The sequence below is a fragment of the Danio rerio genome, chromosome 25 (assembly GCF_049306965.1).
Source record: "Danio rerio strain Tuebingen ecotype United States chromosome 25, GRCz12tu, whole genome shotgun sequence".
NCBI lineage: Eukaryota > Metazoa > Chordata > Actinopteri > Cypriniformes > Danionidae > Danio > Danio rerio.
The window spans coordinates 11,340,680-11,364,606 of record NC_133200.1 but is presented as its reverse complement, the minus strand read 5'-3'; the positions used below and the strand labels follow the sequence as shown (position 1 = coordinate 11,364,606).

Sequence of the window (23,927 nt, the reverse complement as noted above, 5' to 3'; positions counted from 1 at the left end):
AGATTTGGGGCTTTTTGGGTTTTAAATGGTTTCAGTCTAATTATAAGAAAGCATCCTAAGTACACTTTTAAGGATATTGCACGTAGATTTCAGTTACAAAACATGTTTTAAAAGGCTGTTTTCTCCATATGAGTCCGAAATTCCCACTTCACCAGCACTTAGACACACTTTTGGATCTTATTCTTGAACAACAAATAACCAAAAGCAGACCATCTTCAAATTAATTTGAATATGGCTATTGTTGTTATCCATGAAATTTCAAATGTACTTTTTTTTTTTACAAGAGAGGCTAGAAAAATCGTGAAGCTCTAAATTATTATTATGATAGATTTTTTTAATTATTATTATTTTTTAATTGTGACTGAGGAAAGTCGAATGTGCTGGCCAGTTTGTTATTTGCCTAATAAATGGCAATGGGCCACAGGTTTTAATGTAAAAGTTTAACAGATACTTATTTTTTTCTAATGATATATAATGTAATACATTTGTGTTTTAAAAAATAAGCAATTTTTATATTTTTTTTATTTAAGCTCTTTAGAAAATATTGTTGGAGCATTAAAAAGTGTGGTTATTATGACCATCTGACAAGGTAATCCAGCTAAAGTTTGTGCTTAAAAAGTGACTAAAATGCAGTATTTAAGTTTCATAGTTAAACAGAAAATGAGGCCAATAACTGCAAAAAGATCTAGGCCTAGTTTTGAGAAAAAAGAACCACCCCTTTAACCAAGCTGGCTACAGGCCTGCATTACATAGGTTTCCATTGTTTTTATACTACACAAACTGTATTTTCTATTGTCCTAACCACACCCTACCCCTAAACCCAACCCTCAGGACGCTGTGTACAGTTTTACTTTTTAAAAAATCGTTCTGTGTGATATATTTAAGCTTTTTGAGAAACGAGGACATGAGCAATGTCCTCATATTTCACAACCTTCTTGTAGTGTAGCTCATTATACAAATTTGTGTCCTCATATGTCACAAAAACACGAAGACACACACACTTGTAAATGAATATTGCAAAAAAAATCTAAATTCAAAAAATCTAATTCATCACACTTCACCTTGCCTAGACGACCTCGCGTGAGCTTATCAGGTTTAACTATTCTTTTTAGTGTCTATAACTTGGAAAAAAACATCCAAAAAGTCTCTGATATGGGAAATATGGGGTTTAAAGCAATCAAAATGTATTATATATTTAGTAATGATGAGGTAAGTTTCCCTTTTAAAATTATTTATTTATTTATTGTTTAAATGTACGGGCTGCTCGGTGGCGTGGTGGGTAGTACGTTCGCTTCACAGCAAGAAGGTCACTGGTTCGTGCCCCGGCTGAGTCAGTTGTCATTTCTGTGTGGAGTTTGAATGTTCTCTCCATGTTTGAGTGGGTTTTCTCCGGGTACTTTGGTTTCCCTCACAAGTCCAAAGACAGGTGAATTGGTTAAGCTAAATTGTTGTAGTGTATGTGTGTGTATGGGTGTTTCCCAGTAATGGTTACAGCTGGAATGGCATCCGCTGTGTAAAATATATGCTGGATAAATTGGTGGTTCATTCTGCTGTGGCGACCCCTGATTAATAAAAGACTAAGCTGAAAAGAAAATGAATGAATGAATGAATGAATGAGTACAAACTTAGTACAAGAATATCTCACAACAATTATGAACAAATAAAGCAAAACAAAAATGAGAGAAATTATATTAGTTGTACAATCAAAGTATAAACAGGTGACAGGAGTAAAATAAATTAACAGGTAAGATAATTATAATAAAAAAACATTTATTTAATCAGATGAAATTTACATAATGCTTCCTATGTTTTTTTAGCCTTCCTGTTTTTAAGGTTTCATAGTGTAGTACCATATTGTTTAATCTCCTTTATAAAATGTTCACAATTTGACCATTTCTTGACATGTATATAGTATTTTCCAAGTAATTTATTAGCTGTCGGCTGGCCCTCCTGAGAAAAAAAAACAGCTTAAACCAGCTAATGCTGGTTGGCTGGTTGTAGCTGGTCGACCTGCCTGATTTTAGAGGGGTTTTGGACATTTCCAGACTGGTTTCCAGCCTGATCTTAGCTGGTCAGACTGGAAAATGACCAGCTAAAACCAACTTGACCAGCCTGGCTGGTAGCCCAGCCAAAACCAGCTATGTCCAGCTTAATCCAGGCTGGTCAAGCTGGTTTTAGCTGGTCATGTTCCAGCCTTGACCAACCTGGTTTAAGCTGGACATAGTTTTGGCTGGGCTCCCAGCCATGGTAAGCTGGTCATGCTGGGTTTAGCTGGTCATCTCCCAACTCCCATTCTGACCAGCTAAGATCAGGCTGTAAATGGCTGGAAACCAGCTTGGAAGTGGCCAAACCCCTCTAAAACCAGCCTGGTTGACCAGTTAAACCAGCCAACCAGTCAAGGCTGGTTTAAGCTGTTGTTTTCAGCAGTTGGTGTTTCTGTGTGGAGTTTGCATGTTCTTCCTGTGTTCACGTGGGTTTCCTTTGAGTGCTCTGGTTTCCCCCACAGTCCAAAGACATGTGGTACAGGTGATTTGGGTAGGCTAAATTGTCTGTAGTGTATGAGTGTGAATGAGTGTGTATGCATGTTTCCCAGAGATGGGTTGCAGCTGGAAGGGTATCAGCTGTATAAAAACATGTGCTGGATAAGTTGGCGGTTCATTCCGCTGTGGCCACCCCAGATTAAAAAAGGGACTAAGCCGAAAAGAAAATGAATGAATGAATGAATTATTAGCTGGATAAGAAAATAAGTTGTACTTTTTGAATCAATTCCATTTTGTACTAAAGCAAATATGACATAATTAATTTTGTATTAGTGTACCAAATGTCTTTAGATGAGGTGAGCTTCTTACAACGCTATTTAAAGTGTGATTTTATATGAGGGTTGCCAGATTTTCGCAACACACCTTCCCAAACAAACCCTATATCAAAACTAAATATGCTATTCCCATTCGTTTAATATATTATCTCATTGAATGCATTATAATGCCTTTAAAACACATTTAAAACACTATATAATCGTAATTATAAACATGATGTTATCATAAAAATAGTCGTTACCTTTCGTGTACTCAAAAAAGTCCTGTATTTTTGTTACCATGGAAACGAAAACTAGTTTATTAAGTTACATTGGTTTTCTGGCTAAAGTCTTGTGCAACAAAAGTGTGCTTACTCTTGTTTCATCATCCTAGCACAGTTTATGTCATGGAATATAAATTTGGTACAGTAAAATATTTAAAGGCAACCATATAATAAATGGAATTCATGCATAAAACCTTTAACCACCCGCAGCAAGTGATAAAAATGTAGCCTATGCGCGGACTTGGCAACCCTGTGGCGCGAACTCATAACATTCACTTTTTTTACAGTAACTGTCACGTCAACAACGCATCCAGTGTCAGCTAAGACAATATTGTAATTTTAAAATTCTGTATTTGCTTATTTGTCTGGTAAGTGTATTATAATCTCGATAGGCTTCATAATAATTTCCTGAGGCGAATGAAATGACAGACTTTGGAAATGATTAGCCGAATCGCTATGTTAGCTGGGGCCGTTTACTAACGTTATACGTTTACAAAACGTGTCTATTTGTGTATATTTTACTTCATAAACGAACATTTATTAGTTGTTTTACTCTAGTCATTCAAGACCAGTGTTGACTGAAAGTAAAAATATAAACAATGGTTACCCTTATGAAAATAAACGTTATCCATGTTTTTTCTTATACTAAAAGTGTAGTATAGACATGTTTCTTTGGCAGAATGAAGTTATTTAGCCATTGTTTTACTAAATGGTTAAACTATGGTTAGTGTAGCAAACCCATGGTTGATTTATGATTACCATAGTATAACGTAATACAGCAACCATGGTTTTGCTACACTAACCATAGTTCATCAGTGTCGTGAAACATACAGTGTCTAAATAATCATATTTATTAACCATATTCATTTCATTTAGTTCTAGCTCAAAACAATTGAAGTAGGATACAATAACTGGAACTAACTACAGTTAAAATGGTTATGTTGAACCAATTTGATCAGGGTTATAGTTAATTAATCTAAATTTATAAATAGTTTTTGTTACTTAAATGCATCAATTTTATTTTTAAATAAAATAAAAGAACTGTTAACAATAATTAAATGTATAAAAACAAGTATTTGATTTCATCTAAATGTCAATAACATTTAGCTGGATTTCATTTAGTATAGCATAAATCTCAAACATTTATAAATAGTAATTATGGATACATAAAACACTAATAAAATATAACAAATTATTAAACTTTTAAATTAAACAAAAACCAAGGATTTAAATAATAAATAACTAACTGACTAACATAAAAGACTAATGTGTATACTAAAACGAACATTTAGCATACTGATATGATGTTCTCTTTTCTTTGTGACTCCAGCGCCATCCTCTGAACCATTACAGTATCAGGAAAATGAGTGAGCTGGAAGGGCACGAGTACACCTACAGAATAGCCCTGCCTGAAGGGTCAGTGGCCCCTTTCCAACACCCTCATGGAAGTCCTGGAATGGGAAATCTCGTCAGCCATCAGACTTCAGCAGAACCTGTATACTCCAGAATGGAGGAGGACGAATACACCACATACAGGATTCTTCATCCCGTAGCACGTGATCCTATACCTCAAGTTGCACATTTTAGCTCAGCGGCCTATTCCGAATACTTGCTGGCTCAGCCGAGCCATTATCAGCATGTACAGTATGGTGGATGGCCATCCCATGAGGCTTTTCAATACAGCATGTCATCAGTGAGTGTGCTGAGTATTTAATGAGACATTTCAATGGATAAAGCTGAATATTCACACTAGCATTACCTTTCATCTGTAAACCACAATACCCTACTTTTAAACAGTTAGTTAAAAGGTATAGTTCACCTAAATCTTTTTAATTCTGTCATCATTTACTCACTTTTTACTTGTTTCAAACCTCTTTGAGTTTCTTTGTTCTTTTAAATGCATAAGAAGGTATTTTGAAGAATGCTGAAAACCTGTAACCATTGACTTCCATATGTTTTCTCACTATGGAAGTCAATGGTTACAGGTTTTCAGAATTCTTTGGAAGCACTTGAGGGCAAGTAAATAGTGAGTACATTTTTCATTTATGGGTGAACTATCCCATAACGTCTCAAGTGATTAATTTTTATATGGGAAATGACTTTAGAGTTGAAATAAAAAAATAATCAGTTATTATATTAAGCTATAACTAGGCCCACACGGAATCTGCTCGCGCAGAATTCCGCAGATTTCTGGAGATTTTTAGACCAATTATTAATTCTATTTATTTACTTGAGTAAATGTGTAAATATGAATTTATTCAGTTTTTATTCAGTAATTTATTACTTTTTATTTAATATATTAAGGTTTTAGTTATGATACTCCGCTGGATGCTCCCAAAATAATTCAGCAGAAAGCCACAGATTTTTACCAAAATTCTCAGCAGAAATAGCAAAAAACGTCCGCAGATTCCTTCTGGTCCTGGCTATAACCATAACATTATTTGGTTCCTTATAATAAAATTACTGTTAATAGACTGATTTCACGCGGCCGCCATTTTTAAAAGTGAAATTGAGGCTGCGGTGGGAAGAAACCCGGAAGTATCAGTGGGAGTTACATTGGAATGTTGTGTAGCTGGCTGTATATCTTATCAGCAAAGAAAGTAACACAAATTTATCATTTCCTCGCCTTCCTGGTGGTTCGAAGGTTCGTTCTGAATGAATGATAAAAATAAAAAGGGATATCAGAGCTGTGAAGATCAGTCCAGTCATCCGCGCTCAGCGGCGCTTCCATGTTAGCGGGAAATAGACGGTTTTAAAACTTCAGTATGTTACCAGGACAACACTATTACAGACAACACAAGAGTGTGCTACAGAGGACTGCAGTGTTTTATCGCTCACCAGGTTACATAGGCTGAGGCAGGAAAGCGTCCCCATGGTGTTTACCTGCTGCCATGAACTGAAGCCTAGGAGGACACTTAAACATATCACTGAGATTGTGATGTTGTTTGATGCTAAATTGCTTTTAATTGTTTAAATTAAACTTTCTGCATTTTTTAATCTCGGCAACAGCTGGAGGATTGTAGTACACAGCATGTTACTGCAATGTTTAGAGTGCTGGTCCTATACTTCCAGGTTTCTTCCCACCGCAGCCTCGCTTTGGTTCTTTAAAATGGCGGCCGCGTGAAATAAGCGTATTATAAATAAAAACTCATTTTAATTCAGCTAAATGCCCAGATTATAGTTCCTTATTTTCTTTTAGTATAACCTGAAACCTCGGCAGGGTCAGTTGGCATTTCCGTGTGGAGTTTGCATGTTGTCCCTGTGCTGACGTGGGTTTTCTCCAGGTGCTCTGTTTTCCCCCACAAGTCCAAAGACATGTGGTATAGGTGATTTGGGTTAGCTAAATTGTCTTTAGTGTTTGTGTGTGAGTGAGTTTGTATGGATGTTTCCCAGTGATGGGTTGCAGCTGGAATGGCATCCGCTGTGTAAAACATATGCTGGATAAATTGTGGTTTATTCTGCTGTGGCAACCCCAGATTAATAAAGGGACTAAGCCGAAAAGAAAATGAATGAATGAATAACCTGAAACTAAAACAACTAAATCTAAAATGAAAAACATTTACAAAACTGATTAGAAACACAAAATTAAACAGTTAAAAGTTTAATATTAGGTAGTAATGTAAAAAATAAATAAAATTCAACACTTAAGAAGAACTACGAGATACTGAACTAAAAATAAATTAAGAATTAAAGGAAGAAATGTTTTAAAGTGACTGCAGCCCAAACATGTTGTTAACATTAAAAATAACAACAAAAAAATATACCTGAAGAATACATAAAGCACGGTGGCGCAGTGGGTAGCACAATTGCCTCACAGAAAGAAGTTCGCTATTTCGAGCCTCGACTGGGTCAGTTGGCATTGCTGTGTGGAGTTTGCATGTTCTCCTCATATTGGCATGGGTTTCCTCTGGGTGCTCCGGTTTCCCCCACAGTCCAAAAACGTGGTACAAGTGAATTGGGTAAGCTAAAGTGACCGTAGTGTACGTGTGTGTATGGATGTTTTCCAGTGTTGGGTTGCAGCTGGAAGGGCATCCGCTGCGTTAAACATGTGCTGGATAAGTTGGCGGTTCGTACTACTGTATCGATCCCAGATTAATAAAGGGACTAAGCTGAAAAGAAAATAAATGAATGAACAATTACTGACTCAGTTTACTTATCTTCTATAAGTTTTAGGCTAGCCCTTTTTATTTCTAATGTTGGAATTTGAATTAAGAATTGTGAAACTATTGGAATGCTGTGGCATAATTTCCTTAGTTCAGTTATTTATTTATTTATTTTATTTTCAGCTGGGCAAGTGAAAATGTTTTTGAGACTTTTATGGATGAGTAGTAAAACATCTGAGATATTTTTAAGGTGGGAATGAGATTTTAAATTGTCAAATAAAGAAAAAAAAGACATGCATAAACATTATTTAAATAATGCTATGACAATAAACATTCACCGGCCACTTTATTAGGTACACCTAGTACCGGGTTAGACCCCCCTTTTTGCCTTAATCCTTTGTGGCAACAAGGTACTGGAAATATTCCTCAGAGATTTTCGTCCGTATTGACATGATAGCATCACGCAGTTGCTGCAGATTTGCTCTATTGGATAGAGATATGGTGACTGGAGGCCATTTGAGTACAGTGAACTCATTGTCATGTTCTAGAAACCAGTCTGAGATGATTCGTGGTCTATGACGCGGTTCCCTGCTGGAAGAAGCCATCAGAAGATGGGTACACTGTGGTCATAAAGGCATGGACATGGTCAGAAACAATACTCAAGTCGGCTGTGGCGTTCACACGATGCTCAATTGGTACTAATGGGCCCAAAGTGTGCCAAGAAAATATCCCCCACACCATTACACCACCACCAACTGCCTGAATCGTTGATACAAGGCAGGATGGATCCATGCTTTCATGTTGCTGAGGCCAAATTCTGACCCACCATCCAAATATCCCTGCAGAAATCGATACTCATTAGACCAGGCAACGATTTTCCAATCTTCTATTGTCCTATTTTGGTGAGCTTGTGCGAATTGTAGCCTCAGTTTCCTGTTCTTAGCTTATAGGTGTGGTCTTCTGCTGCTGTACTCCATCCGCCTCAAGCTTCGACATGTTGTGAATTCAGGTATGCTCTTCTGCATACCTCGGTTGTGACGAGTGGTTATTTCAGCTACTGTTGCCTTTCTATCAGTTGAAACCAGCCTGGCCATTCTCCTCTGACCTCTGGCATCAACAGGGCATTTTCACCCACAGAACTGGTGCTCACTGGATATTTTCTCTGTTTCAGACCATTCTCTGTAAACCCTAGAGATGGTTGTGCGTGAAAATCCCAGTAGATCAGCAGTTTCTGAAATACTCAGATCAGCCCATCTGACACCAACAAACATGCCACGTTCAAAGTCACTTAAATCACCTTGCTTTCCCATTGTGACGCTCAGTTTGAACTGCAGCAGATCGTCTTGACCATGTCTACATGCCATAATACATTTAGTTGCTGCCATGTGATAGGCAGATTAGAAAGTTTTGCTAATGAGCAGTTGGACAGGTGTACCTAATAAAGTGGCCGGTGAGTGTATATTGGTATCGAGTATAAGTATTTTAAAAGGTATCATTTTAAATGTTACAAACTCTAATATACAACACTACATTATATTAAGTGACCTGCTATATTAACTATTGTGCACTGGCTTAAAAATATGTTATGTGCTTATTGTGCCCATTTTAAGTGCTTTGTACCAAATTTTAAATTGAAATCTATGCATTTAAATGTAATATAATTCTTTTTTTTATCTTATAAGGGAGACGTCTGTCGAACTGTCTCCAGTCTGGGCTCTGATGGTGCAGATGTTTACAGTTTGGACAGTTATTCTACACACCAAGGATTCAGACATGTTAATATAATGTTCCGCATTGAAGATGTTTGTGTTTGTGAAGCATATGCATGGTTCAGAGGGACTAAATGGCTTCTTTGTCTGTCATTTATCAGGGTAATCAGCCACACGCTCTTCTTTTGTCACCCCATGACCAGCACAAGATGGTGGAGAAGATTCCAGCTCAGACATCCAATATTTGTCAGGTAATGCTCTCAGATGATGAAATAAATAAATGAAATTTTAACAATAGTTTAAAGACTAAAACAAATCTAGTCAGGCATGTGAGCAGGAGTCATTTGAAGACATATGGTTAAAGCGTTCCGTGTTTACCCTACCATTATAGTAGGGTGGCGCCCCAACAAGTTAATTTTATTTTCTATAGAGCGCCAGATCACAACTTCCTTTAATCAACAAGCTAAAGAGCTGTATGTAATATCTTATTTTCATAATGGCATGTCATTTCTGTCTCTACATGGTTGCGCATTAAACGTATATTTTTAATTACTTTACGTCATGTCATTCCAATCCTCTTTGTTCATCCCAAAATACCTTTGTTTGTCTTTGACGCACAATTTATTATTTTTTTTCTGGGAAATCAGAGAGCTCCCTCATCCTCCATTTACAGCAAGGCTCCCAACTAGGGCTGCTTGATATATTGTAACATTACTTTTATTGCGGTTATATTAATGTACGCAATATTCATATCGCAGACATGTGTGATAAGTTACATGTATTTATGTATGCATGTATGTACATTGGTTTTTTTATCTAAATTTGACCAATCAGATGGGGCCTCACTATTTTTATCCTGGAGTGGAGAAAATGTCACCAGCCAATCAAAATTTCTGCTGAGGTTTTCACTCATTCGTAGGGCTCTATTTTAATGATCTAGGCCAAAAGTCTAAAGCGCATGACGCAAAAGCATAAAGGCCGTGTCCGAATTCACTTTTGCTATTTTAAGGACGGAAAAATATGCTCTGCGCCCCAGCGCACGGTCTAACAGGGTTGTGCTTATTTTTATAATGAGGTATTGTATAATCAGTTTAATAAGCAATAATTAGATTGGAAAAATATCTTTATTCATTTTCCTTTAGCTTAGTCCTTTATTTATCAGGGATTGCCAGAGCAGAATGAACCGCCAACTATACTTGGTGATGTTTTACGCAGCACATGCCCTTCTAGTCACAACCCAGTACTGGGAAACACCCATCCACTCTTATACGCATTCATACACAATGCAGGGTTCAATGCCAGGGATTTTTTCTACTGGCCCAATCGGGCAAGTGGTTTAGATTTTTACTTGCCCTGCCAAAATTTTCTCTGGTCCCACCAAAAAAAAGAAGTCAGCCATTTAGTTTTTCAGCATAACTTTTCTTTAAATACAACTGACAATTTAAAAACGATTTAATTTAAATACAATACTGATTTGATTAAAGTGAATTGTTTAATGTGTGGTTTAGTTGAAAACTACAACAATTTTATGTTTTTTATTTGTTTAAAACCCACCAAAATGCCTAATTTTTAAACCGGCTTATTAAATCAATCTTTAATACTGTCAATATTTTTATTTTTCATTTTTTTGTAAACCTAGATTTAAAATGCATTTCATTTCTTGCCTGATCCATCAACATAATCATATTAGCTTACGTTTTAATCAATTATGGCCTTTGAGTTTTTTTTTAAATGTACACTATGAATGCTAAGGAAAGTCTATGGAGGGGGTCCGTGCAGGGGTGCATTTCTCGCCACAACACCGGGACTGCAGTCAGATCATGAAGCAATGTGGATCTTTCTTTTGAGGTGTCGAAATGAACAAAACAAATGGCCTAATACAAACTATTAGATTAAAAAATGGAAAAATTATCAGATGGTAATTTCGGTCATTACACAACCATAATACACTGTGATATAGGCTGGTTCGTTGTATCGTTTTGTTTTACTACAATCAATCCGCTTAATTAAGCCAATACCACCTCATGTTTGCGATCTCAGAACGATTGATTTGGCGCAGACTCAAACACGATTGCGGGATTCACATATGCCACATGAACCGCGGTTACTGGGCAAACGAGACAGGTTCCGAAACAAACGTCTGGGCATGAAAGCACGCAATTTACAAACAGTTGCAGCCAAATAAACTTTAGTGACAAGACAGCACTAGCACCAATCGGGCCAGCAAACTTTCTGTATACTGTCCTGAGCTTCTTGCACGCTGGCCCCAGGCCAGCGGGTAGTCCTTATTGTTGAACCCTGCAATGGCCAATTTAGTTAATCCAATTTACCTATAGCGCATGTTTATTTATTTTATTTATTTTTAATTTTTTATCAGGATCCCCATTAGCCACTACCAAGGTAGTGGCTATTCTTCCTGGGGTCCATCGAACATAACACAAAATTACATTAATACACAACAACAAAGACTAATAAAAACATTAACATACAAAATTCATACATAACATCCAAATCAACAATCCACTTAATATTGTTCCATTAAATATTTTTTAAATGATTTTTTAAACCTCCTTTTACTTGTTACAAAGCATGTAATGTCTGATGGCAATTCATTCCATATTTTCATTCCTCTATACATCACGGTACGTTGCTTTGCATTAGTTTTTGAAATGGGAAGCAAAAAATTTCCTTTTAATGCATGCCTGGTGTTAAAATGATGACTAACATTACTATACAAAAGTTGACTGTACAATACACTTGGAACTTTTAACACAGAAATATTTCTTATAAAACACAGCAGAGAAACAAATATCTCTCCATGTCTTGGAGGAACTTTGAGCAAAACCCACGTGAACACGGAGAGAACATACAACTCCACACAGAAATGCTAATTGGCCCAGTCGGGATTCGAATCAGTGACCTTCTTGCTGAAAGGCGACAGTGCTAAGCTTTTTATTTTGATATCATTACATCAATAAATTATTTAAAAACATAGCTAATAAAAATAGCATTTGTTTAGGAAAATTTTATATAATAAAGAAATATCATAATGCAGTACTTAGGAGCAATACCACATATAATATATTTTCCCAGTATTGTGCAGCCCAATATTTTATTTGATTTCAGAAAGGTACAAAAAAAATCCACAAAACAGACTTGTTAAATCTGAATATTATTATGCTACGAAAATCCTTTTGTGTGCAACATAAAACAAAAATAATCACTTTATTCTGTAGTTTCTTCTCCTCAGTGTCAGTATGTTTACGTTTACAGCGCACGTTTACAAGCACAGTGAACTGATATACCCTGCAGATGCACACTAAAGGTGTGTTCACCTTTAGTTTGATTTAAATGCACTGTAGTGTGATTGCTTTGTTGGTGTGATTCATTTGAATAACTGTAAAAGCTAAATTTTAAACAAGTGGGCTGAAATATGCCTAATAAAAGACCATTTTGCATATATATTTTGATTTGGTTTTAAATGATACCTATCATTCCCTTTACAAGATATGAAATAAGTCTCTTATGTCCCTAAAGCGTGTACAGTATGTGCATTTTCAGCTCAAAATACCACACAAGTAATGTAGCTCTCTGAAACTGCCCCTTTTAGGCTTTGATCATAATTGTGGCATTTTGGTGACTGTCACTTCAAATTCAAATGGGATTGTGCTTTTTACAAAAGAGGGCGGAGGTTGAAATGCCTGTGTGTCAGCATAGTGGCAGATTTAAAAACAAGACTAACGTCCTATGCCAATGAGGGAGAGATCGTCACTAAGGGCTGGGGCTTTCTCCCTCTGATAACATGTACAAAGGGAGAATGTCAATCAAAGTATTTCTGCAGACTGCTATTTATGAAGTGGGATTATAAAAAATAAAATGAATAAATTTTTACAATTAGAAGCTGGTTATATTCAGTCTTTTGCCACACAACTGTGTTTAAACCCCTTCTAAAAGTAATTTTTGCATAATAGGTCCTCTTTAAAATAATAGTGTAAACATTAAAGTTGACTAGGACTGAAATTAATCTTGAGAATCGAGCTTAACACAAATGTCAGGGCCTTACTGTACCTTTATGTTTCGGTGCCGTTCAGCCATTACTGAAGTGATGAAACAGGCTGTGTTTTCTGAGATGTTGCAGGTGCCAGTGCAGGTTGTGTGTGATGTGAACGTCGGAGGGCCTGTCATGGTGCTGAACCACTGCAGTCCGGATCAGATTCCTCACTCGATGATGTCGGATCTGAACGCAGAGTCTGTGTCTATGCCAGCCCAGAGCTTCTTTTCTGAACACCACTCACCCCATGAACCAGGTCATCATCATAGACACTTAAAATTGATTTAAACAGCTCCAGCATGCATTCTTATCCTTTATTTTTCCGTGAGCTCTATGCATTTGTGTACTGTTTGTTCAACTGGGTTTTCTACACATTCTCCACATACTTTAGTGTCAAACAGACCTTTCATTATTGCATATAAAATGAGTAAATGCATTAATGTTTGATAGGAAATTAAGCTATTCTTGTCATTTTTATGTCAAGTTTTTTAAATGCTTAAGGAAGGTTTCTCGTGGTCTGTGCACTTTAAGACAAATGGAGTGCACAGTAGTGAATATACTTATTTTATGCAGAGATGTAAAAACTAAAAATTTGGGTGAAAAAAAATCCAACTTTTTGAAATCAAAACAGGTCAACAACACTCAAAAAATAACTTTTGCTGCTTGTTTAAGTGTGGTTTATTCATAAACTAATTTTGAGAGGATCACATGCTTATGATCAACACAGCTGGCTCCTCATTAGCTTATAAGCATTATAAATAATAAGGGTGTCACGATCCTTCAAATCCTTGATTCGATTACATTTTCGATTCTAAAGTCACGATTCGATTCGATTCGATTTTCGATTATGAATAATTAATTAATTAATAACAAATTAATTATTTGTAGCCTACCGTTTAAACTACCTGACTTGCATGGTCTTTGTTTTACCCATAAACAAATCATACATTAAATGAATAAAGGTAAGTTACACACATAATTACCACCTGTCAATCACCTTTTCTGCTGGACTCGAGAATAGGCAGTGATCTGTGTCATTATAATGGCGTCTGTAAAAAAAGGTGCACAACCAACAGGAACCAGCCAACAGTATCTGAGGTGTTCGCTAAAATGACTAAGTACTTGTGTGAAAGTAAAAGATGGAAGCAGTCTACTGACCCGATGACTGCCTTGACCCGCTGTCTCTAGCGCATGACAATGTGTGTGCGTCTGTGTCTGTGTGTGAATGAGTGTGTGTGGTCACGTGATGTGCGTTTTCAGCGGTAGTGAGGAAGGAGGGCTGCTCAGAAACGCTACACGCCGGTGTGGATGTGGATCGTTGTCGTTCTAAAATGCCATTTAAAAACAAAGACATGTTAGTGTAAACAGGGCCTGAGTGTGTATTTTTCGCGAGCGGATTTACAACGGGTGCGGGGCGGAGGATCGCGATGCGCCCATCGTCTATCATCCCAACCGTAATACGTACATAGCAGAGCTTGCAAACTGTGTTTTTTTGTCGACAACATGAACGTTGTCTACATAGCTAACTGGAAATACTTCCACACCGGTGACTTCATTGAAAGAGGAGAGGATTTAAGCTCTGTTGACGGGTCTCCTGCGTCTGCAGTTTAACAAGCACTTCAACAAGCATGTTTTTTTCCTGCTTGGCAAGCCAAGCTAACGCGACATGGGGGCGTGGAAGCATCGACGATTCTATTTTTTGATTCGATAATCGGAGTTGAGCATAAATTTCGATCGATTTCGATTTCACCCTTAATAAATAACCAGTTTTTCACTCCAGTTATCTTCGTCTTGAAGCTTCCCCTCTTCCACCCCTACTTCCCCCTTTTTTTTCCGATAGGGCGACACGGTGGCCCAGTGGCTGCACTGTTGCCTCACAGCAAGAACACTGCTGGTGCAACCTTCTATTGGGCTGGTTGGTGTTTCTGTGCAGAGTTTACATGTTCTCCCCATGTTCGCGTGGGTTTCCCCCGGGTTCCCCGGTTTCCTCCTACCGTCCAAAAACATAAACCATAGTCATCGACTAAACCAAATTATCATCTAAGACAACCTTAGTTTACACTTCTCACACGGCGACAAGCAGGGGAGTTCTTGAGACCTGCCTGAGCTCCAACTTCCCTCTCGCCCTTCTAACGGGAGGGAGCCCCGGGCTCAAGGATATTACGAGCTCATGGCTCTCTCCCGGGACAGCATGCCAAATACACTTTAATGATTATCAGCTAAATGTGAACTCTTGAAACTACTTATCTTATGAAATAACACAATTCTTAAGTTTTTTTTGGACAACTTAATTGTTTTATGTTCAATCCACTTAAATTTGTCAAAACGATTTAGTTACCTTAATCGATTTGTGTTGGGAGAACATGAAGGAATTGTGTGGAACCCAGCATTTTATTTTTTACAGTGAATGAGATTTACATAGACTGTAAAACATTTACATTTACATTTACATTTAGTCATTTAGCAGACGCTTTTATCCAAAGCGACTTACAAATGAGGACAAGGAAGCAATTTACACAACTAAGAGCAACATTGAATAAGTACTAAAGGCAAGTTTCAGGTCTGTAAAGTCTAAGAAGGGAAGTGTTAGTAGTTTTTTTTTTTTTTTTTTTTTAGTACAGTTAGTGTGATATTCAAAGAGGCAATTGCAGATTAGGAAGTGAAGTGGAGACTAAATAGTTGAGTTTTTAGTCGTTTCTTGAAAATAGCGAGTGACTCTGCTGTTCTGATGCAGTTAGGGAGTTCATTCCACCAACTGGGCAGATTGAGCGTGAGCGTTCGCGAAAGTGATTTTTTCCCTCTTTGGGATGGAACCACGAGGCGACGTTCATTCACAGAGCGCAAGTTTCTGGAGGGCACATAGATCTGCTGAAGTGAGTGCAGATAAGAAGGTGCTAGGCCAGAAGTCACTTTGTAGGCAAACATCAGAGTTTTGAATTTGATGCGAGCAGCAACTGGCAGCCAGTGCAAACGGATTAGCAGCGGAGTGACATGTGCTCGTTTAGGTTCATTGAAGACCACTCATGCTGCTGCATTCTGGAGCAGTTGAAGAGGCTTGATAGAGCTAGCTGGAAGCCCAGCTAGTAGAGAGTTGCAGTAATCCAGTTTGGAGAGAACAAGAGCTTGAACAAGGAGTTGAGCTGCATGTTCAGATAAGAAGGGTCGGATCTTTCTGATGTTATAGAGTGCAAATCTGCACGATCGAGCAGTTCTAGAAATGTGGTCAGAGAAGTTTAGTTGGTCATCAATCGTTACTCCAAGGCTTTTCACCATTTTGGATGCAGTAATGGTTGCCCCATCCATCTGGATTGAAAAGTTATGGGTAGAGTCGGGTTGGCAGAAACTACAAGCATTTCCGTTTTTGCGAGGTTCAGCTGAAGATGATGATCTTTCATCCAGTGTGAAATATCCAACAGGCAGGCTGAGATACGAGCTGGAACCGAGGGATCATCAGGATGAAAAGAGAGGTATAGCTGGGTATCATCAGCATCGCAGTGGTAGGAGAATCCATGTCTCTGGATGACTGGTCCTAGAGATGATGTGTAGATGGAGAAGAGAAGTGGCCCAAGAACAGAGCCTTGAGGTACCCCAGTGTTTAGATGCTGTAGGTTGGACACCTCTCCCCTCCAAGACACCCTGAATGACCTGTCAGAGAGGTAAGATCTGAACCATTGTATAACAGTGCCCGCAACGCCCAGTGACTCAAGCGTAGATAGCAGGATCTGGTGGTTGACAGTGTCAAAAGCAGCTGACAAGTCCAGCAAAATGAGGACTGATGATTTAGAGTCTGCTTTAGCCAGTCTGAGATCCTCCACGACCGAGAGCAGGGCAGTCTCAGTTGAGTGGCCTTTCTTAAAGCCGGATTGCTTGTTGTCCATGAGATTGTTTTGAGTAAGAAAGTCCAGGACTTGATTGAACACTACTTTCTCCAGAATCTTGGCCATGAATGGAAGCAGGGATACTGGTCTGTAGTTTTCAAGTAGCGTATGGTCCAGGTTGGGTTTCTTTAGCAGTGGGGTTACCCTAGCCTGCTTAAATGTAGTGGGGAATAAACCAGAGTCAAGAGATGTGTTAATTATGTGAGTCAGTGTTGGTATGACTGCAGGAGAGATGGCTTGCAAGAGATGAGAGGGAATGGGATCGAGTGGACAGGTGGTTGCATGGCTAGATAGCACAAGTTTGGACACCTCAGACTCAGAGAGCTGAGAAAAAGAGGTGAGTGTGTGTGGTGTTGGTGTTGTATCTTGCGTGTTTGTTGTAGGTGCAGCAAATTGGGCACTGATTTTTGCAGTTTTGGTGCAGAAGAATGTAGCAAAGTCATCAGTAGTAAGTGTGGAGGATGCGAGTGGAGGAGGAGGATAGAGGAGGGAGGAAAATGTTTTAAAAAGTAGGCGAGGATTAGTGGCATTGTTGATTTTCAGACGGTAATATGTCTGCTTTGCAGAAGTAACCTCAGCTGAGAAAGAGGACAGAAGAGTTTGGTATGTTAAGAGATGTGCAGGATTTTTAGTTTTCCGCCAAATTCTCTCCGCAGCCCGAAGTTTTGAGCGATGCTCACGGAGAGCATCCGAGAGCCAGGGTGCAGGAGGACTGGCACGGGCTGGCCTGGATGCAAGAGGACATAATCGGTCTAGACATGATGCTAGTGTGGAGCAGAGTGTATTAGTGGCACTGTTCGAATCAAGTGCAGTGAGTTTGCGAGATGGAGGAAGAGAGTCTGAAACAATGGTGGATAGTCTATTGGGTGAGAGAGATCGTAGGTTTCTGCGAAAGGTAACCAGTGTTGGAGTGTGTGGCGGCTCAGGAGTAATGTGGATGTTGAGAGACAGAAGGAAATGATCAGATATTTGTAGTGGAGTTACTATTGTTTGATCAGTGAAGCAGTGTCGTGTGTAGATAAGGTCTAGCTGATTACCTGATTTGTGGGTAGCAGAAGTAGGTGCTCTTTTTAGGTCAAAAAACAGTTGACCTAAAAATGCTGGGTTCCACACAAATGGGTTAAGTTAACCTGTTTTTTACAATCTTAAGTGAAGTAAACCTAAAATAATAAAGTTGTCACAAAAAACTCAAGATGTGTGTTGATTCTGCTCATTTTAAATGAGCTGGAAAAACAAAATTGATTGTATATTTGATGATAAAATACATTTTATTAGCCGGTTAATTGATTAGTGTGATAAAAATGATATAAAATAAATACTAAGAAAACAGAAGTGATGGTATTTAACCCAAAGTGTATAGGTGACCATCATCAAGTGATTGTGCATGACCATCCTATTACTCAGTCAGAATACTTGGGCATTTACATTGACGTTTCTTTTTCATGGACAACACACAGAGTGGGTTTGCTCTCGTTTACACCAGAGATCGTTTTTTTTATGGAGGTAACATCTTTTTAGAGTTAACAAAAAGTTTATGATTGTAACACGGGGAGTGATACAGACAACTGAGTTAGGATATACTTGCAGGTTTATTGGGGTAGTCAGGCGAGCAATGGTCAACACAGGTGCAAACAGATATGTGAAGGAAATACAGAATCTAGTGATGTGACGTTGTGCACCAAGGCTTTAGCATGTATCATAAAAAGCTTGATTCATTTTGCCATCATCACGTGATTGACGACATCCGAAGCTTCATTTTTGCCTTTACCCACGTGACTGCTTCGAATTTTGATTCAAAAGTCGTTGCGTTGTACTTGTACATGTGTAATGGCAATAAAGTTGAATCTAATCTAAACACCCCCATGGGTTAGTAAAGTGTATAGCGAGAGATTAGACGTCGATTACATACATTTCTAGTGTTTCAAAGCACTGCACCGGTCTCACACATCAGTAATAAAATAAAAAATACAATAGTAATTTATAGTAAAAAGGTTTTGAACCATACTGAAGTGTATTAGTGTTTTTTTTTTTACAACTATCTTTAAAGAAAACCCCTACATATCGAAGTATAATGTTTAACGTAGGCCAGCTGGCGAGTGCAGCCCAAAACCATCACTCACATAGCCTCCTACTACAGCATTCACCTCCCGTGCAGGAATCGCTGATTCTTTCCCTGCTTGGAACGAGTGGGTGGGTGAAGGACTAGTTAGAATACAATAAATGTAAATAGTTTTGATTACCTTGGATTTTACTACAGTCATCGGTGGTGAAACGTAACATACCTTGTGTGTAAAAACTACAGTAATTGAATAATTTGTTTGTGTTACTGTTGTTGTATTACTACATGAATGAGTTGGTCAGTTGTGAACATTTGACATTATTTCAACACAGTGCATTCCCACACTAACCAGAAGAGGTCCTCATCGAGCTCTGATTTAGAAAGCTTCGAACCTAACAAACCTTTTTCCAATACAATTGGGTCGAGCGCTTCACTGGTTCAGAAAGCGTCATTTCACCATCACTACCAGAATCGTAGTCAAAGTATAAGGCGAGAGGTCGAAAGGCAGGCGGCAGACAGAGACAAAAAGACAAACTTGGCAAAGGTCAAAACACAAAAAACCAAGATAAAGAAGCCGCGTTGAAATGTCACTTACAGTAAACAAGACTCAGCAATGGGAGTGAGTCGGCTGCTTAAATAGTGTGTGTAATCAGTCTTTGACAATCCTCTGGTGGTGCGAGTGTAATCAGTCAGAATGAGGAAGCATGTGCATGTGAGCGGAGTGCATATATGAAAATGTTGTCCAACAATGGCGGATTTTTAGTCCATAGTGATTGTGCGTGCAAAACAGCGATCTAGGGAGTTACGATCTCTGGTGATCGTGACAATTATGCTGTTTTATAAGGTTTTTCTTGAAAGCATTGTTGGATATGATATCAGTGTGGTTTGGCAACCTATCTGTACTGTGTAAATCTAAGTTGATGCATCTCGTCAGAATGGAAAATTGTGAGGCACGATGAATATTTTAATCCTCAAGTTTTATATGAGAATTGTGTCCCTAATCAGGTGGAAAGGACTCTGAATGATCCAATTTCCCACATAATTTGCTTCCCTCTGGTAGGAGACATAGAGTCCCTAAGTGCAGGTCGAACCGATATAAGAAAATCCTTTGTACCAGTTTCAGTGGGTTTATTTAACAAGAGTTTATCTTAACTTGCATTATAGTTATTGTAACTACTGTATTTTGTATTGTTTTATTACTGGACATTCCCAAAAAATGTGCCAATGATTAGGTTCATGAGACCCACATACTGTAGGCTCCAGCACTTAGTGTCCTTTCCCATGGCGTATGCTCTTTGTTTTGGCGTGATGAAAAATCTTATTGGACATTTCCATCCAAATTCTCTCCACATATGTGAGTTAGTACATTTTGATGTAAATCTACATATGACCAACCTTTCTTCCTCCGGAATAATGAGATTACTTTCCTTTTCTTTTTTTTCTTTATCATATTCTGTTGTGTGGGCCGTAGGGTTTATTACATCTAAATCCTTTATAAAGTTTTGACATTATACCCTTACTCCCACTGCTTATATAGGCATCTGTAAACATTTTTAGTTTTGAGTCATCCGGGTCTATTTTAGTTTTAATATTTTTTTATAGGTATCTATAAAAATCAGATTTATCCAGGTTATATTCTTTCTTCACACTTTCAAAGTTTTTAAAAGGCCTCTCTCTGTGAGTGAGTAGAATGTTAATATTCCTTTAGAAATCCAGGATTTAAATCTATAGTCCATTTTATTTGGTTTAAATTGAGGGTCATACACCATTGAATTATTTGCAGTTTATCATTCAGTTTATATTCTTCTTTTATAATGTTCCAAATTTTTAATTGGGCTTTAATCCATAAATTTAGCTTTTTTTCTATGTATGCCCCCAGGTTTTTATGTGCCAATATCGCTTGTATTGGAGGATCATTTATTAGTGTAATTTCGATGTCTTTCCATTTAGCTTGATATGTTGGGTTACATAGTTTAACACGATATTTAGTCTGGGCTGCATAAAAGTAATCTTTAAAATAGGGTAAAGCCATTCCTCCTTGTTCCTTTGGAAGTTGTACTGTTTTTAATTTAATCCTTGTTTTTTCCCCTGTCAAATGAATCTACAAATGGTCTTATTGAATTCTGACCAATGTGTTTGGGGAATTTCTATTGTGAGAGCTTGAAATAAATCGAAATATAGAGGAAGGACATTCAGTTATTGCGTCAATTCTTTGATTAAAGCTCTGAAAGAAATGGCATTCCATTTGTGTATATCATTTTTAATATTTATTAGTAGAGGATCATAATTTACTTTTGCTAATGTTGAAATCTCTTTTGTTGAATGAATTCCTAAATATTTCAATGATTTCTGATCAGATTAAATTTAAAGGGTCTTTTTTTAATGGAATTTGAATCTGACATGTGGGAACATAGGGAACAAAACCTACAGTTTAGCTTAGCTAAGCATCGCCTTATAATTATGCAGAATTGTCCTAAATAGTCTGTGCATATCACTTCATCTTTTATACCTTGATGTTATAGCTTAATTTTCAACATTTTTAATCATCAAAGTGTCGCATGAAATTTTGTTTTCGTTGTGTAAAGTGAAAATATTCGACATCTGAGGTAATAAAAAACAATACAAGCAATTCTTTCTGGCCTTGACAAGTTCTTACTGTTGATGTATTCAGCTTCTATGACTACTGTATATGATCATTTTTGTTTTTTGCGTTAACATATGGTTGTTTTGTCTTATATAACTTTTAACATTTCAACCCATTTCCTGTTAGAATTAGTTTACAGTCATAGATAAAGATATACTAGAAGTAGAAACGCATGTACTGTAGTGGTTGGCCACCTGCACCAAAGGGCTGGTTTTCTCAGTAGAATCACTTTTTTAATACTCTCTATACCTTTGTATTCTTGTTTATGCTGATGTATTTGAATGTCTTTCCAGGATCAGACATTGGACACATAGAGATGATCGTGTCCGCTGAAGCTCCTCAGACCCACAGCACATCTGCAGAAGTCACAGTCAGCCTCTCACCAGAACATTATGTCTCACAGGTAGTGCTGTAGATAAACTTTATCATTGGCTGATGCAATTTAGCCTTGATTGAACTGTTTCCATATAGTATATAGCAGGGGCGGACTGGCCGTCTGGCAATTCTGGCAAATGCCAGAAGGGCCGGACCATTTTTTAAATGTGGGCCGGTCAGCTATTTAAATTTTTTTTTTTTCATATGTATTGTTTTTTTAAATGTAGGCAGCTTTTATCTCTTGCGAGATGTGAATATTATGGTGATGATGATGGTGATAATAGTAAGAATAATAGTAAATGTTAAGCATTGGCTCAATCTGCAACAACCGGCTGGTTTCGAGATTCGCCGACCCAATCTGAGGTTACGCAGACGTAATCAAAATCTGGCAAGAATGTCAAACAAACAGTAAGTGCAACCCAAGCTAATTGTCAGAGATGGACCATAAAAAGGGATAGGCAATCAAGTCAGACATTGCCAAATACATAAAATTTTACTGAACTAGTCTCGAAAGGGGGTAGTGCAGTGGCGCAGTAGGTAGTGCTGTCACCTCAAAGCAAGAAAGTCGCTGGTTTGAGCCTCATCTGGGTCAGTTGGTGTTTCTGTGTAGAGTTTGCATGTTCGCGTAGGTTTCCTTCTGGTTTCCTTCACAAGGCCAAACACATGCTATAGGTGAATTGGGTAGGCCAATTGGGAATTGGGTAACCCAGTAATGGGTTGCAGCTTTGAGGGCATCCACTGTGTAAAACATGCTGGATAAGTTGGCGATTCCCAGAATAATAAAGGGACTGAGCCGAAAAGAAAATGAATGACATGATTGCATATATAAATGGGTTGTTTTTGTTCCAGTCACATACATTAAATGTTTTAATATCTCTTAAATAAGTACTGCTTACATAATTTTACCATCTACACCAATATAGGTAGTGAATGTGTGTGTCCTTGGGTGGGGCTGTGTCGGAGTGGTAATGTGGGCTGGTGTGGCTACAATGCCAGGGCTGATTTTTAGTCCCACTCCGCTCCTGGTATATCGAACCAAAAATAAAGCGAAAGTAAAATTTGGCTTAAGCATTATTGTTTTTTCTAATATTAAAATTGTTTTGCATTGCTATATTATTTTCATGACAAGTTTGAACATTTCTTCTAAAAAAACTTTTTTTGCGCTAAAATATGATCCAGAAAAAATCTATACAGTTGAAGTTAGAATTATAAGCCCCCCTTTGAATGTTTTTTTTCTTTTTTTAATATTCCCAAATTATGTTTAACTGAGCAAGGAAATTTTCACAGTATGTCTGATAATATTTTTTCTTCTGGAGAAAGTTTTTTTGTTTTATTTCGGCTAGAATAAAAGCAGCTTTTAATTACTTACAGCATACGTCAAAACTATTAGCCCCTTTAAGCTATTTGTTCTTCTCGATTGTCTACTGAACAAACCATCATTGTACAATACATGGTTTTCGCTACATTCATTCTTCCATGGCGAGGCGCCACGCCAAAATTCATCCCGCCACAGCTACATGACAGCTTTCATTCAAAACATTTAGTTTTTTTTAATAGCGTGTAATAATCGCACCAAAACTTATTAAAGGGTAAGTGAATTATAATAGCGCAAACTTTTCTGTAACCGTAGTAGTGCTGTGCGTCATTTGTTTACCCTTAAAGGTGACATGCTGACTGTCTGACTGACAGGCTGACAGGTGCGTGATGCGTGAGGCCAGCAAACACGACATATAGCCGTTTCACTTTACTTCAGGACGCATTAATACTACTCTGTAGGTCTATTGTAGACATTGATAAATAATCCTAGCAAATCTGATAAACTAAATCGCACCCAGCAGCGTTTATTTGAGAGCGCACAAGAAGATCTGCGCGCTCTTGAAGCGACAAATATTTGAGGGGGCGTGCAAGAAGTTTTGTGCACAAGCAGAGAAAATCGGCGCGCAAACACAGAGATTCGCATGCTCGTAGTACATAAATGCGATCCCGACTTCTAATACTGCGCTCAAGACATTTGTCATTGAAATAATAAC

The 23,927-nt window shown here is 37.8% G+C and overlaps 1 protein-coding gene across 5 annotated transcripts in view; it reads left to right on the top strand.

Moving 5' to 3' along the window:
- Positions 1-3,324: 3,324 nt before the first annotated feature.
- tesmin (testis expressed metallothionein like protein) overlaps positions 3,325-23,927 on the top strand; it is a 31,475-nt gene continuing 10,872 nt past the window's right edge. For 2 of the 5 annotated variants that reach the window (XM_073941654.1, XM_073941653.1), the window contains exons 1-6: positions 3,325-3,446; positions 4,409-4,771; positions 8,864-8,956; positions 9,052-9,141; positions 13,029-13,197; positions 21,816-21,925. In XM_073941654.1, coding sequence (XP_073797755.1) covers positions 4,442-4,771; positions 8,864-8,956; positions 9,052-9,141; positions 13,029-13,197; positions 21,816-21,925 — 792 coding nt within the window. In that variant the 5' untranslated portion in view covers positions 3,325-3,446; positions 4,409-4,441. Of the gene's footprint in view, positions 3,447-4,408; positions 4,772-8,863; positions 8,957-9,009; positions 9,142-12,869; positions 13,198-21,815; positions 21,926-23,927 lie in introns of those variants that run through there. The other 3 variants (XM_073941655.1, XM_068217301.2, NM_001423840.1) reach the window with 3 other exon arrangements.